General features: G+C 42.3%; 1 protein-coding gene across 1 annotated transcript in view; it reads left to right on the top strand.

The window, feature by feature from the left end:
• Positions 1-12,926: 12,926 nt before the first annotated feature.
• Positions 12,927-17,323, top strand: part of GLDN (gliomedin) — a 54,982-nt gene continuing 50,585 nt past the window's right edge. Inside the window, exon 1 of the mRNA XM_039889050.1 lies at positions 12,927-13,424. Coding sequence (XP_039744984.1) covers positions 13,062-13,424 — 363 coding nt within the window. The 5' untranslated portion in view covers positions 12,927-13,061. The remainder of the gene's footprint in view (positions 13,425-17,323) is intronic.

Here is a 17,323-nt window from a genome sequence, read left to right as displayed (position 1 = left end):
CGTGTTTTAAGGCCCACTCAAATACTGTAAGTGGCATTGCCATTCACAGTATGATTTTCTAGAACAGTGAACAACTCTCAGTAAAGTTCCTCCTTTCCTCAATTTTGTACCATTGATATGTACCTCCTTCATCCAATTTTGCATTCCTGAAAAATTCAATGTATGTCGAAACTGCAAAAAATCCTTTGTGTTTATATGTAAAATGGTGTTGGATGCTGGACCCTGATAATTATGAACAGGATTTTCACAGACATCAGCATCCAGTGGAATGTGGGATGAAAGCCATGCGGGACGATCCCTTGTGCTGTGGACTGTCCTGATTACTGCAGGACATCCAACATCGCTGCCACTGTCCACAAAATGCCAGTGACACCCTCCACTCCCCTCATTGGGACAAATGCTTCCATAAATTCCCAAAAATGCCTCTTAAGAGGTGGAATCACCCTCTCTGGAAAGCCTAAATTAAAGGGCAGGTGTGTGTATGTGTGGACTATATGTGTCTTCTAGCATTTGGAGTTAGGGGTCACCTTTGTCATCCTAGTGCCCCCTCTGATGGTTAATTTTCTGTTTTAACCTGACTGGGCCATGGGGTGCCCAGATATTCTAGATGTTTCTGTAAGTGTGTTTTTGGATGAGCTTAACATTTAAATCAGTAAGCTGAGTAAAGTAGATTGTCCTCCCTAATGTGGGTGGGCCTCATCCAATAGGTTTAGGGCCTTGATTAAACAAAAAGACTGACTCTCAAGTCAAAGAGAATTCCTCCTGCCTGACAGCCTTTGAACGAGGACATCTGCTTTTTCCTGCCTTAAGACTAGAACTAAAACATTGGCTCTTCCTAAGTCTCGAGCCTACCTGCATTTAGACTGCGGCCATATCATCAGCTCTCCCGGGTCTCCAGGTTACCAACTCACCCTGCACACCTTATCAGCCTCCATAATCACATGAGCCAATTCCTTCTCATAAATCTCAATGTGTATATACATGCATATATATAAAGAGAGACTATCTCTATATATTATCTATACTTATCTACATCTACATCCTATTGGTTCTGTTTCTCTGAAGAGCCCTGACTAAAACACTGCCACACAAGTCTGAGCTGTGTCCTTGCCCTGGTCTGCCTCCTGCTTTCCGGTCCCTCACTCCGGGCTGCTGGGCTCTCGCCATCACAGCCCTTAGTCCACCCTATGATACCCTGAAGCACTACTTCAGGAGGCTCCCTCTTCAGTACACAGGACCCTAGCCCAAACTCAGCATGAACCAGGCAATGGCAAACAGGAAGGAGAGGGGGTGTCAACGAGTCACCCTCTAGAGCTGACTAGCCCCTGGGACTTCGGACCTTTTTCAGTATCTGCTTAAACATCAGGCATGGAGCCACTTGTGAAATAGGGAGGGCTTTGGGGGGAAAACATTGGTATTAGCAGTGCTCCCCAAGAAATGTAACGAGAAGGTCAACAAGGCCAGGGCCAAAGGCAGGAAAATTTTACAAGGTAAGCGGATATAGAAAACCCCCTTTACATACCACCTGAGATGGATAAAGTTCTGCAGGGAGCACCCTCTCTCACTGGGCAGAGGGGCTGGTGGTGTAAAACTTTAATTACTCCCCCTTCAGTGAGTGAATCCTGTATTCAGGATAAGAGGTTTCAGAAAGGAACTATAACAATGTTATTTCATTTTCTCATATATTCAGTCATTCAAAAATGTATTAAATATCTAAGTTCTGGGAATATAATGATGAACAAGATGTTGGCCTGTTCTTAAGGAGCTCACAGCCTGGCAGAGACAGTCAAGTAAAAAGGCAATTGTAAAATGATGGGATATACACCAGGATGGGTAAACAATTGTAGTGGGAGCACACAGTTGGGGCAGCTAATCCTTCTAAGGAGGTTGGGTCAGGGGTGAGGAAGGCTCCCCAGAGGAAACATCAGAAGTAGGTTTTGAAGAATGAATTGAAGTTAGCCAGATAAACAAAGGTAAAGGGGCAGAGAGAGAGAGAGAGAGAGAGAGAGAGAGATGAGCACTGCAATGGCATGGGGTAAGGAAGGAGCAGGCAGCTCTCAGAAGCTGGAAGAAGGAATATAAGGCACACGTGTAGAATAGTGAGAAACAGGCTAGAGAGAGTAGGCAGGGGTCAGATTATGGAGAGTGCTGTGTGGGCCATGCCGGCAAGCTTGGTCTTCACTCTGAAGGCAACAGAAAGCCGTTGAAATATTTTAAGAAAGGGAGTGACATGATCAGATTTGCGTAATAAATATATCACTCGGACTGAAGAATGGAATCCAGGAGCATAAACTGGCAGACTGAGAACAAGAGGATCACTGAGGGGAATGCTAATCTGGTCCATGTGTGCCGGAGACTCAAATTAAGTCACAGGGCAAGGAGGAAGTAAATGGTATAAGGAACACCCAATGAGGGAAGGATTCGCACACACACATACACACAAACATACACAATAATTGATTAATAAAATATGAAAAATCTTGCTATCACTAATAAAGCAATACAAAATAAAATAACATGGTACTTTCTTCCATCAACTTGATAAGGGTCTTTATTTTGTTTTGTTTTTAGGGAATATGGGAGCAGGAGACTTGGGGAAAGTTTGGACTCACTGAGTTTGAGGCTCCTGTAGAGCTACACCATTGGTAGTTGGCCCCGTGGGTCTTCATCTCAGAAGAGAGGCCTAGGCTGCTGACAGTTGGGAGTCATCCATGCTAAGTGGTGGTCAGAAGCTTTGGAATTGGGTGAAATCACCAAGGGAGAGTCTATAGAAAGAAGACGTAGGGCAAAACCTGAGAGAACACTGGCAATCAAGGTAAATAGAGAGGCTGAAGAGCCGTTGAAGGAGGATGAGAAGGAATAGTAAGAGAAGTAGGAGGAAACTAAAAGAAAGTAATGTCATGGAAGCCAAGAGAGGAAGCAGTGTCAGGAAGGAGGGAGGGATGAAGAATGTCAAGGGTTACCGAGAGGGCAGATAAGATCGATCTGTAGACTGAACAGTATGCATTGTAGTTAGCAAACAAGTCATCAGTGGTTTGTTTCTTCTGTTTTACTTAATGTTTATTACTTATTTGTCCCTGCCCCCTTTTTCTTTGTATTAGTCCGCTCAAGCCGCTATTCAGTTCTTTTATTTTCCTTGTCAACTCTGGAGCTCTGCTCTTCTAATCTACCAGCTGCGTCCTCCTTTTTGTCACTCATCGTCAGACCCATACTTTTCTTCCATCATATGGAGTCCCAAGTATTTTCCCTAAATTCTCTATTATCCATCTGTTCTTCTCCCTCTCCAGGATAAAATCTTCAGAATGCTTTCACTTCCTACACTCACACGCCAACAGGAGACCTATGGAAAACTTTTACTTCCTCTTTCTCCTTTAGTACTTTTAGTTCCAGGCTATTTTTAACATTTCCCTTGAAATCTGTCTCTTCTATTTTAAGCACTTCTGTTACACATTCCTAAATCATCTATTATTATCTATCTAATTATATATTGTATAATCTAATTATATATTGTATAATCTAATATATTATATACAATATACATTATAATATGTATTACAATATACATTAATATACATAGTATAATCTAATTCTATATCATATAATATTATTATCCATAACTAATTATATATTGTACAGATCCTTGCTCATCACTCTTTTTTTTTTTCTTTTTCATCCTACCTCCATCCCAAAGCCTTTAAGCTGATTCATTTGTTGTTTGGTTAGATCTTTTTCAACACCTTTTTTGTCTGATGAAAGATGTAGGTGACATGTCTTTGGATGTTCACATATCCTCAAATATTTTTTCACTCTGACAGGAGAGTAAGGTCTTGCCACTGGATTCTTGGTACACAGTATTTTCTTCTCAGTAATCTTCACATGATTCACCTCAATCATTTCTGCTTCAAGTATTGTAGAAAAGAAAGCTGATGCCCTCATGACCCTTCGTCTTCTGTAAATAACTTATACTTTCTTTCTAAAAGATTGTAAGACTTTATTTTTAGCCTTAGACTTCAGAAATTTACCAAGCTATGACTCATTTGTCTTGCCCAGAACTTGCCTAAACCTTTCAATCAGCAGTCTCGGGCCTTTTATTTAGCTTGGGAGATTTACTCCCTGTTACTTAAGTATTACCTCTCATCTACTTAATTTGTCTGCAGATCTTGTTTTTTGTTTCCAGACAGTTTTCTATGCCCTATTGGAATCTTTATATCTCAATGTTCTTATTATTTTAAAAGTTATCATTGTTCTCTAGTGGTTTGGTTTCATATGAGCCTCTCCTAAGAGTACAGCTTGGCTCCTTAGGTATGATGGTAGTGTTTTTGTTGTCTGCTCTCCGGGCTCAGTTACAGCCACTGGGGTATTTTAAGAGAGAGCAGAAACTTCTAGAAGAAAACATAGGCAGTAAACTCTCTGATATTGCTATTATTAATTTTTTTCTCATATATCTCCTAGGACAAGGGAAACAAAAGAAAAAATGAACAAATGAAACTACATCAAATTAAAAGCTTTTGCACAGCAAAGAAAATCATCAACAGAATGAAAAGACAACCTACTGAATGAGAGAAGATATTTGCCTACGATACATCTGACAAGGAGTTAATATCCAAAATTTATAAATAACTTATACAACTCTATGACAAACAAGCAAACAAACAAACAAACAATCCAATTTTAAAATTGGCAGAAGATCTGAATAGATATTTTTCTAAAGAGAGAATACAGATGGCCAATAGACATATGAAAAGATGCTCAAGGTCACTAATCATCAGAGAAATGCAAATTAAAACCACAATGAGATATCAACTCACACCTGTCAGATTACTATAATCAATAAATCAAAAACCAAGAAGTGCTGATGAGGATGTTGTGCATTGTTGTTGGGATTACAGATTACAGATTGGTTGGGATTACAAATATGAAAGAAACAGTATGACAGTTGCTCAAAAAAAAAAAAATAGAACTACTTTATGACCCAGCAATTCTACTTCTGGGTACTTATTCAAAGAAATCCAAAACACTAATTCAAAAAGATATATGCACCCCCATGTTCATTGCAGCACTATTTACGATAGCCAAGACATGGAAGCGACATAAGTGCCCATTACTAGATGACAGATTAAAGAAGAGGTAGTACATATATACCATGGAATATTACTCAGCCATCAAAAATGAAATCTTGCCATCTGCAACAACATGGATGGACCTAGAAGGTAGTATACTGAGTGGAGTAAGTCAGAGAAAGACAAATGCCATATGATTTCACTAATATGTGGAATCTAAAGAACAAAATAAATGAACAAACAAAACAGAAACACTCATAGATACAGAGAACATTTTGATAGTTGCGAGGTGGGAGAGGTTTGGGGAAATGGATGGAAAGGGCGAAGTTATAAAACCAGTCACAGGGGTATAAAGTACAACATAGGGAATAGAGTCAATAATATTGCAATAACTATGTATGATATCAGATAGGTACTAGATTTATTGGGGTAACCACTTTATAAGTTATATAAATGTCTAATCTCTATGTTGCACATCTGAAACAAATATAATATTTATATTATTTATCAACTGTAATCAAGAAATAAAGTATTTTTTAAAAATTAAAAAGAAAGAAAAAAGAATAATTCATTTCTAATTGATTTTTGAGAGAGAGAAAGAAAGAAAGAAAGAAAGAAAGAAAGAAAGAAAGAAAGAAAGAAAGAAAGAAAGAAAGAAAGAAAGAAAGATAGAAAGAAAGAAGGAAGGAAGGAATAAAGAAAGAAAGAGAAAGACAGACCAATATCACAGCTGTATGCATCTCTTTAAAATAAGAAGTCATCTCAGTTCAGTGTCTGTAGTCTGACCTGCACTCCCCCTGACTGGGGGCAGTCCTCCAGTGCCTGGCTTCAGTCCGCTAGTCTGCAGATGGAGTCCCATCATTTCCAGATTTGATAGTGGCAGGGATCCCTTTTGACGTGGCATATCATATCTTGCTTGCCATTCTAGCTTCTGACCCCAAGGAGGAAAGATCTTAGGCTCTCAAGTCCCAAGTTCACCTTTCTTTTGGGTTTCTTCTTCATCTCTGAGATGCAGAAATGACAGTTCCCCTACCTGGTCTCCAGGAAAGCATGCTCTGACATCATCGCTCTCTCTGAACCCTCCATAAAATGCCAGACTGGGTACCGGATTCCCCTCTCTCGTGAAACTTACACATTCTAGCATTCAGTGCTTGCCCCACCCTTGTTTTTAAGCCTTGGAGCCATGTGCTACTTTAAGCTATTTTCCATTTCATCAATTTGAATCCTTTCCCTGCCCTATTTTTTCACTTTCTGTTCATCATCTTGAGCATTGCTTACTGGCCCAAACTTTGGGCCAAGAAGGTTTTCATTTTTGATAGAGAGGGCATGGATGAATGCTGGTGAGGTTTCAATAGTACAATCTTGGACAGGTTACTTAACCTTCTTGAGCCTTGCTTTCCCATCTATGAAATGGTTGTAAGACTTGCCCTGCTCACTTTACAGGCTTATTATGGAGCTCAAATGACATGACAAAGTACCTTGAAAACTGAAGTGCTCTATACCTGTAAGGCTTTGTTTTGTCCTTTCAAAACAGTGGTTCAAGTTTCTTAAGTGGGGCTTTGCAGTATTAACTTACTTTCACGAATTTAGCCATTTTGAAGACACTCAGAACTTCTCTTCGTATTTTCATTTAGTTTCCGAAAAATCACTTTTTTATTTACTAAATGGCCATAACTCCAGCTGAAAAAGAAGGCTTCTCTCAACAGCATGACAAAGTTACAATTTAAAGTATACCTGTCTCTGACATTAATCAGATGGTCGATATGGTATATATGAAGATATGCCTCACATCTCCTTTCAAGGAAGGACTAGCTGCCCAGCTGCAGGGAGTGAGGTTGAGGTGTATCTCAGCTTCCAGAGCCATGTGGCCTAAGGCCACACCCTTCTGGGAGACACCCACATCTGCCTCGTGACTGAGTGAGATTAGGGTGAATGTCCAATCATTCCATTGACACAGGACACTCTGATGGGCAATACTTGATCCAGAGCTCCTCAAAACTTGGGTTGAGGCTCTGCAGGATGGCATTGAACTGGACTTCTGCATCTGCCCAATCCTGCTTCCTTATTTTTCTTCATAGGTGCCGACCCCTAATAAATATCTTGCACCCCAAATTCCATCTCAGTATCTGTTCCAGAGAACCCAAACTATAGCAATTGGCTATGGATAGGCTAGAAAGACAGGATGAGGTGAAGTGAGGTGGGGAGGGGTATGTTTATTGTAAACAAAGGAAACAAAGAAAGCATAGCAGGATTAGGTGGAAATTGAAAAAGCACCACTGTATAACCTCGGACAGCTCCACGTTTAACAATGACTGGGTGACTTGAAAATCTATAAACTACTACAAGAGATGGAAATCTGTTGCTAGCCTCCCACTTAGACCAAAATCTCATAAGGGAAGCAATATCATCTATTCTTTTTTCCAGCCCTAGAGATAAATTGATTTGGTGCTTTCATCTTGAAGCACCAAAGGATGTATTCTCAGAAAATGCAAATATCTGCAGGATATTAGACAAAAAAACACCAATTAGTATTAAGATTTGTCAAGTCACCTAAATGTTAGTCATGGTTCTATTTTTCAGCTACCTTTAAATGCACAGTGAAAGAAAAAGTGATATTTTTTTAAAACTCAATTTTTTATTTCATTTGGTCCACACAATCCAATTAAAAAATATGCAGGGGACCTGAACAGATATTTCTCCAAAGAGGACATACAGATGGTCAATAAACATAAAAAGATGCTGAAGTTCACTAATCATCAGAGAAATGCAATTAAAACTACAATAAGATAGCACCTCACACCTGTCAGAATGACTATCATCAATAAATCAACAAACAGCAAGCATTGGCAAAGATATGGAGAAAGGAGAACTATCAAACACTGTTGATGGAATTGCAAATTGGTACAGCCACTATGAAAAACAGTATGGCAGTTGCTCAAAACATTAAAAAATTAAAAGTAGAACTACTTTATGACCCAGCAATTTCACTTCTGAGTATTTATCCAAAGAAATCCAAAACGCGAATTCAAAAAGATATATGCACTCCCATGTTCCATGTTCATTGCAGCACTATTTACACTAGCCAAGATATAGAAGCAACATAAGTGCCCATCAATAGATGACTGGATAAAGAAGAGGTGGCACGTATATACGATGGAATATTACTCGGCTGTACAAAGAATGAAATCTTACCATTTGCAACAATATGGATGGACCTAGAGGGTATTATGCTAAGTAAAATAAGTCAGGCAGTGAAAGACAACAACATGATTTCACTATGATGTGGAATCTAAAGAACAAAATAAACAAAACATATTCATAGGTACAGGGAACAAACTGATGGTTGCCAGATGGAAAGTGAAGTTGGGGTACTGAGTGAAAAAGGGAAAGGGATTAAGAAGTACACATTGGCAGTTACAAAATAGTCATGGGGATGTAAAGTACAGCATAGGGAATATAGTCAATAATATTGTAATAAATGTGCATGGTGTCAGGTGGGTACTAGACTTATTGGGGGGATTACTTTGTAAAATATATAAATGTCTAACCACTATGCTGTATACCTGAAACTAATATAAAACAATATTGAATGTCAAGTGTAACTGAAAAATGTAAACAAACAAACAAACAAACAAATAAATAAAGGCTGAAATTTAGGCTGGTGGAGGTCAGAGGCCATACATAGTTTCTATAGTGACAGAAACCACTGCAAATCTTGGCAATAAAAAAAAGGTAATCTTTGAAAACGAAAATCTGTCATCCACCAACCGAGCCTCTCCCTACCTCTCGCCAGTTAAAATCCCTCACCGGATTCCCATTGCCCTTACAATAAAGACCCCAAACCCGTGAGGTCCCACCTACAGAGTCTGTCCTCTAACTCAGTCTCCGGCCTCATTTCATTCCCTTCTCCTCGCTCCCCATTCTCTCTATGCTGTAGCCACACTGGCTTTCTTATGGTTTTCTCAAATAAGCCGTGATATCTTCTGCCACAAGGCCTTCTGCCACATGCTGTCCCCTCTGACTCTCCCACCCACACCTCCACCTAGTTAATGAATCCTTATTTTCTTCCAGCTCAAGCACCCTCAGCTCCTCACGGAAGCACTCACTTACACCACACCCCACATCCAGGGCAGGTTCCTCAGTGATGTGATCTCGCAAAATCACACTCCTTTTTATCAGGGCATTTATCTCATTGTCTCATTTGGAATTATTTCCTCATGTCTGTGATTACTTCGTTAACATCTGTCTCCCCACGTAGACAGGAATGGCGTCTAGTTCTATACCCTCCATTCTATGCCTAGCCCTAGCACAGTTCCTGGCAGATAGTAAGCACTCAATTTGTTGAATAAATGGATAAATGAATGGATGGATGGATGAATGAGTGAGTGAGTGAACAAAGGAAATAAATGAATGGATGGATGGATGAATGAGTGAGTGAGTGAACAAAGGAAAAAGAAAATTGCCGACTTAGTTGAGTGGCTTAAAGTTTCTTGGGTTTAAAATGTAGAAATGAGGCATTAAAACCAGAGGTGGTTGTGTGGGAGTTGTACATGGTGGCAACTATTAGAGAGATTTTCCCCCTAATCACTGGCAAGGAGAAAGTGTGTGGCGGGGTGGTGGGGGGGGAGGCGGAGGGGCAGGGGATTGGGAGGCAGCAAAGCACAATCTGAAGTCACAGCATAGCTGCCAACCTCATCACAGAGGACCAAAATACCCAAGTGCCAGGCCTTACAGTAAATGAAAATTTTTCACTTCACAATCAGGAGGAAATGCTGTGGAATTAAAGTTGGAGTATATTCTGAATTGAATTTCATTCTCCATGGCTATAAAGTTAACCAGCTGGAATCATTTTTAAGGACCTTCCCATTTAACCTTTGGAAATGGAGCATCTGCCTTTTAATGGAAAAACTACTTCCCATTGTAATGATGGTATACAATGTTCTTGGCTTCTTTGGTCTCCAGAAAAGGAAACACAGATATCTCTCCATGTTCTCACTGTATCTTCAACCAACTATATCAACAAAACAGGCCAGATTAATAGTAAACTTTTTTTAGTAATAAGTAGAAAGTACCAGCCCATCCTGAGAAATACTAGGTAGGGCAGCCTAGTATTTGCCTCTTGAGAAGTGGTGGGAGGCTTAAAACGCTAGAGATTAAAAGATCCCACATAACCAAATTTAAAGCCACTGTATTCAGATAACAAGCCAAGTTTACTATGCATCAACAAAATATTATTAGCTAATCAGTTGGTCGATTAAATATTCCTAGTTGGCACAAGCCTCTGCTGTGAGGGACACAGTGATGAGAGGTCCCTTTCCTTAAGGTCACTATGTCCCAACTAAAGAACTAAGATCTGGAAGAGCTTAAGAACGTAGAGCAAAAGGCGTTATATGGGTGTCAGCAAGTTCAGACAGCCCATAGCCAATAGCAATAAGGTTCATTGAGCATTTATTACATGTCAAGTGCTTTACATGGATTTTCGCATTGAATTTTCACAACCCTATGAGATAGATAAAACTATAGTCTCCGTAGAGAAGCTGAGCAATGTGCCCCAAACCACAAAGTTAAAAAGTGATTTCAAGCTCATGTGTCTCTGATTCTAAAGCTTATGCTCATAACCTCTAAGTCCCTGGGGTTTGCAGAGTTCAGGTAGGAGAGCTGGAGGCTGGCATGAAGGCAAGGCTTGATGAGCAAGGGGGCTCTGGGCTAGACCTTAAACAGGGGCAACCCTGAGATAGGCCAGAGAAGGAGAAAGGTCAATGTGTGGTGGAAGGAGGGTGGAGAGAGAGGACAGAGGAAAAAGAGGAAAGAGAACAGAGAAAGGCCAGCCGCTTAGATACAGCCATTTTGGAGTGAGGGATGAGTGAAAATAATCTGCATCGTAAGTCATAGCAACATGCCTACCTTCTCCTTCCTTGTAAAATACTATATTCCCACAGAGAAAGACTTGGAGAGGGATCTGGGAGAGGGGTTGGGTGGAAAAGGGTCAGGTTTGCCCCCTTTCTGCCCCTCTCTTAGCCCCAATTCAATATCTCAGGCACTCCGCTCATCTAGCATATTGTCCATGCCACAAGCCTTTGGAGTCCTACATCCCAAAAAGGGCAGTATCTTGGCCTAAGGTTGTCAGATAAAGCCTGGGTGGTTCCAAGTGGAACCAGAACTCCATTCCTTCTATGGGCTCTGGGCTCTGAACCAGAGGAGGTCGGGGTATGTGTGTCAGTCTACACTTACTCTCCCAATCAGTAGACAAGTAGCCTTCCAAGAAAGGTGGGACCAGGTCTGTGGCATAAGCAGAATTCCGTTCCTAAACCCAACCACCGCTATACACACAGTGTTTCACATAGAAATGCCCTCATTGTACAACATATCATTCATCTATTTGTCCATTCAACAGGTAATTATTGAATGGCCATTTTAAGCCAGGAACTGTGCCGGATGTTGAGACAGGATCAAATCAAATGTGACTCCCTAACCTCAGGAGCTGTATATTTTGTTGTCGATGTGGATATTAGTGACAGATGGTCAGGAAACAGTAGCTATAATGAATATTAAGATAAAGAGAAGCTCAGGAGACCCCATGGGACTCCACTACAAGCTGCTTGTCTTGTTCATTTCTATACCTCCAATGCCCACCACTGTGCTCAACACACAGTAAGTGCTCAGTAAGTTTTTAGTGAATTGAATGAAGATCTTAACTATGGGCTGACCGCGTCCCTGTCTTCTTTCTCACCATTAGTCCTAAGCCTGACAATTGTCATCTTAAATCTGAACGAAAAGAGATAAGGGTACATGACAATTCTTCAAATAAGTCACACTATGTTAAAGTTGGGAGAACTGGATAAAGTTGTCTGTATCACCTCCCTTCCCTCTAGCCATAATTGGGGCTCTTGGGAGGCAGGGGTCATTCCCTGGGGAAAGCTGAAAAAGTCAGGGAGTAAGAAGAGGCTGAGAAGTGACTCTGCATTTGTGGGACAGTGACTATTGAGGTATAGCAGGCAGCTGAGCTGACAGAAAAGGGAGAGTGTTGTGAAGGGGTAACTAAGAGGCATGAGGCATCTGCCCGCCTCAAGCAAGGCAGGCTAAGGTCCAGAAGGGGTCTGGCTAGAGTTCCAACCCTTCAGCCAGAAAGTACCTTGGAATCAGTCCAGAAGTGTCTTGGGACATGCTCAAAGGCCCCCAGCTGGTTACTGGCAGAATGAGGTTATAATCAGGTCTCCTGATTTCTATTCAAAATTTTCTCCCATTATCCTGCAGCTCCTCGGGCATGGGTCCCACGGAAGAGTTCTTGGCCTGTCAAATCCTGGAAATCTCTCTTCACAGGTAACTCGTGTTTGCCAGGCAGGGAGGCTTTTCTGATTCTGACCAATGACCTTCCAATGTCAACTGTTTTGCTCTCTCTATCCATCCCCTTCCCGGGAATGATCGAGTGGGGTCTTCAGTGGCTATGTAGGGCCTTATGATCATGGAGAGGAGTGATGGGCAGCCTGGGACCTGGCCCAACAGCAGACCTTCCAGGGACAGTGGGCACGTGCCTTGGCATCTGGGCATGCCGATCCTTTTCTTTAAAGAGGGCAGTGTAGGGGGCACAGGGGCAGGAATCCAGCGACTTCTCAGGCCATAAGAATTCCTTCTCTCCCCCTCAGTCTGACCCTCGTCTGCCCGTCTGAGCCATTGCAATGCCCACGGGCAGCGCAGCAGGAAAAGGAGGGAGAGGCGGGTTTGCGGATCTGCCGGTTTGTTTGGCGGGGCACCGGGACTGTGAGCCCTGCCTGCCCCTACACCGCGAGCTGTCTCTCCTCGCTCCTCTCCCCCTCTCCTCCCGCCTGTCCCTTTGGGCTGCTCGGGCGCCACTGCTACTGTCCCCAACCAGCCCCGCCAGCCGGGCCAAAAGGCGGCGTGACTCACAGTGCTGCCACCAGCCCACGGCTTGCCCGCGGCATATAAAGGCTGCCCCAGCGGGAGGCAACCCAACCTTGCCCGCCGGCTGGAGGAGCGTAGAACATGGCCCAAAGCGCGGAGCGAGGCTTTGGAGGCGTGGGCTGGGGACTGCGCGGCGCCCTAGTTGCGGTGGCGGTGCTCTCAGCGCTCAATGCCGCAGGCACGGTGTTTGCGCTGTGCCAGTGGCGCGGGCTGAGCGCGGCGCTGAGGGCGCTGGAGGCGCAGCGGGGCAGGGAGCAGCGCGAGGACAGCGCCCTGCGCGCCTTCCTGGCGGAGCTGAGCCACGCGCCGCGCCGGGCGCCCGCCCCACCCCCGGACCCCGCCGGCGCTGCGCGCAATAAGCGCAGCCACAGCGGGGAGACTGCCCCGCACATCCGCGGAGAGAGCCACGACATGCTGATGATGATGACCTACTCCATGGTGCCGGTAGGCAGGGCTCGGCTCCCCGTGGCGTCCCTGCCAGCCAAGGTGGGAGGCGAGTAGTGTGGGGGAAGAGCCCCAGACGCCCTCTCCTCCCCTGGCCAGATGGCACGGTGCTGTGGAGAGAGAGCCCCGGGGATGTCACCTTGGCAAGCACCTTAGCCGTCTGGGGTCAGTGTCCTTATCGGTTAAATGGGAGAGGGGCGAAGGGGCAAGTCTTTCACCTCTGACGTCGTTAAGTCTGCAGGAAAATGAGGATGCAGGCAGTGTTTTTAAGAGCTTACTTTCCTTCCTAACTTTAGACCAAAATTTTCACTTTCCGACGTGAAGGGAGCCGCAGCGACCCTAGGGCTCTGCCTGTACAACTCGTTGCGTCCCCTGAGAGCACGGAGGCGACATTTCTGAAAAAGCGCAGGCTTCTTCAATAAAGGGGTTCTTTCCCTGGCATAATCTAGTGGTCCGGTTTTCACCTGGCCTCAGCCCAGCCCCACGAGATTACTGACCTAATTGTCTCAGTTTAAATGAGAACAATCAGCCCTCATTTTACCAACCACCTGGGACCTTGATGTTGAGAAAGGTGCTCCTAGGCCTAAAGCGGTTTCAAATGGGAGAGATCAGTATAGAGCAATTTTTTAAAAAAAATTCAGTGTCAAAGCTGAGGTTCTAATATGGGCTCCAGGAAGTCTACCTAGCTCCAGAAGTTGACAGTGTGTGCACTTCTGAGGGAGAGGTGGCAGTAGTTCATTAGATTGTCACTGGGGCTCCATTGCACTTCCCAAAAAGGTTTAAGAAACACTGCTCTAAAGAAAGTCTTTAAAACAAAGCCTCAAAAATATTTTTTTTCCTGTTCGAAGTTTGCTTTTGCTGATTTTAACTCAGTTATTATCTAACAATCACATTTAGATCATATTGCAGTTCCCCATTCCATTTTATTATCCATTAAAACCACAATGGTCCTATTTCACTTTATAATTACAAAGATTTCAGTTCTGTCACCTCAAGTCAAGTGTGAGGAATACTTCAGAATCCTAGGTATTTGAAGATAAATCCACTTAAAACTTCTGTTATAATAGAAGCTTTTAAATACGTGAGCTAGAATGCTTTTAAAACTACATGGAAGTGCTACACACTGCAAAAACATGTTTTGAAAGAGATCAAATTTTCCATTCCTGGCTTCATTTTTTTTTTTTTTTTTACCCATAAACACTTAAATATCTGCGCCCAAGCAAATATTTCAAAAACTAGACCTCTGTAAAATAAAGGGGACTTTGCCTTTTCTCTTGTCTTTCTACTGTGCATTTTGAGGGTCTCTGAAACCCTCCAAGAAGGATGCATCTGAGCATCAACAGTTTATATTTTTAATCCTGCTTTTAAGATAGAGGCTTATGTAACCAAACTGCAGCCTGTTCAGTCACTAACCCAAAAGATGGAGAGACTCATTTCTGTATTCATCTGAAAGCTAGATTTAACTACCACCGCTTGCTCTATTATAAGTCAGAGAGAAGAAACATCACGTTTGTCAGGTTGAGAAGCATGTGTAGACTATCACCAACTCATCTCCCACGTGCAGTGGGTATGCTTTCACATCTTAGAGTCAATGAGGGAATTTCTGTGCAGGCCAGGGAAAGCAACTGTCATATCGCTGGCTTTCCTCTTGGGAATAGTTCCCAAACAATAAGCTTAGAGTTCACCTGGGAGCACATTAAAAATGCAGATTCCAGGGGCCCAGCCTCAGACTTAGAGAAATGTAATCTCCAGAATTAGCTTTCTTAAAAGGTCCCCTGATCCCCATTTCCCCACCCTCCCACGCCCTTGGTGAGTTTGATGCAAGTGGTCCAGGTACCACTCTTTAAGAAATGCTACTCTAGACCACTGCTTCACTAACTTTCATGTGCACATGAATATCTTAAGGGTCTTGCTAAAATGCTGATTCTAATTTAGAAGGATTAAGTAGTGACCTGAGATTCTGCCTTTCTAACAAGTTCCCACTGACACTTAGGCTGCTGGTCTGAGGACCGCACTTTAAGTACCTGGTTCTAGAGCACTGGTTGCACACTAAAATCATATGGGGAGCTTTAAACATGACCGATGCCTACATTCCACCTTCAGAGATTTTGAATTAATTGTTAGGGGAGTTTGCTAATTGGGGTTGGGGGGGGAGGGTTGCCCACTCACTAGCAGGAAGGACATTGGCATGCCTTCTCGATGACAGTGAGATGCCTTAAGCATCTCATTCTCACTGGGTCCCCCTTGAGGCCTCTGCTTCAGGCAGAAGAACCAGTTTTACTATAGAAGAGGTGTGGAGGAGGAGGAGCCTTTTACTTTTTTTTTAAACAACATTCTCACCATTCACCTTTGCAAATTTTTCTCACCTTTACTGTTTTTCTCAGAATAGAGAATTATACACATAAGGAAACAATTTTTTAAAGAGAACTTTCCTGAGGCACCTCTAAGTAGAAAAGTTGCTGTGGGACCTATTCAGTATATAGCATGATGGTCTGTGTGCACACTTCTTATGGTCGAAGTCTACACCTTCCCCTGCCCTTTTATATGCCAGTAGGTCTTTAATGAAGGTGACATCAGAGGTCCCCTTATTGAGATCCCATGTCCTTAGAGATCTAGGAACAAAGAAATAAGCTGTACACAGAATAATGTCAACATTTTAAAAGGTCTTCCAAAATGGCTCATTTATCCATGATGAACCTCCTCATGCTAACAGGTACTTCCAAGTTCTGCATTTTTGGCTGAAAGTACATCAACTCAGCATGATAGTTCTACCTCGCACGTTCTGACCAGAGACTCGTTGGCAGCTGTAAATGACTTTGTTAAAAGGGCAAAATAACTGATTATTACTTAAGTACATTTAGTTTGGTACAGCCAAACATATTAAATCTTTAAAAGTAAGTAAGTATTTTGGAGAAAAATAATAAAAGGGGGCCTGGGAACCACCAAGCTAGACCAGTAATAGGAATCCCTCTGCCAGAAACGCCTGCAGGAGGTGCTGCTTCTGTTCAGTCTCCACCTTGCCCCAGCCCCCTCTCACTTCTCCCATCAGCTGCTGTCTCATCCCATTCTCCAGGTCTCGCCCTTATCTATGTCCTGGTAGCTTTATCATCCTGCCCAGTAGATAAAAGGTTTTGCTTCTCAGGAGGTCTGACTTAGCAAGCTGTGACTGGATCAAAGATGTACACTTTTACAAATTAGTAGCTGATAGATGGTCACAGGGATGGGAAGCACGGCATAAGGAATGCCATTAGCATTAATACCTTGGCTAGGTGGAGGGTCAGGGGAGGGAGGGAGCAATTGGGGCGATCATTTTACTAACTATATAGATGTCTAACCAATGTACTGTATAAGTGAAACTAATAAAAATTTTTAAAAAAATTTTTTAAAAGATGTACATTTTTAAAAAATGAAACTCTAAAATTATTAGAGGAAAATATAAGTAACTTCATTTTTAATCTTGAAATGGAGAAGACCCTTCTTTCAAACTATAACTCAAAAGCCAGAAGCAATAAAGAAACTTAACTACACTTAAAAAGCACAAACAACAATGAAATTTCTATATGGCAAACAACAACAAAAACACCATAAACAAAGGCAAAAGATAAATGACATACTTGAAAAAATATTTGCAGCTCTTGTCATAGACATAGGGCTAATCTCTTGAATACATATACCTCACATAGAAGTTGATAAGAAAAAAAAAAAGGAATAGGAAAATCAGCAACAGGAATTGGAATCCAATAGGAAAATGGAAGAGACAGTTCTCAGAAAAAGAAATACTAATGTCTGTTAAACATATGGGAAAAGAGCTCTTGATTTTAAAATGCAAATTACAGCTGCCCTGAATGATTTTTTTGTAGGTTTGTCAGAATTTGTCAGAATGACAAACTTACAAAAGT

This window comes from Pteropus medius, unplaced genomic scaffold (genome assembly GCF_902729225.1).
Source record: "Pteropus medius unplaced genomic scaffold, Ma_sr-lr_union100, whole genome shotgun sequence".
NCBI lineage: Eukaryota > Metazoa > Chordata > Mammalia > Chiroptera > Pteropodidae > Pteropus > Pteropus medius.
The sequence above is the reverse complement of the archived record's forward strand: the minus strand, read 5'-3'. Positions and strand labels throughout refer to the sequence as shown.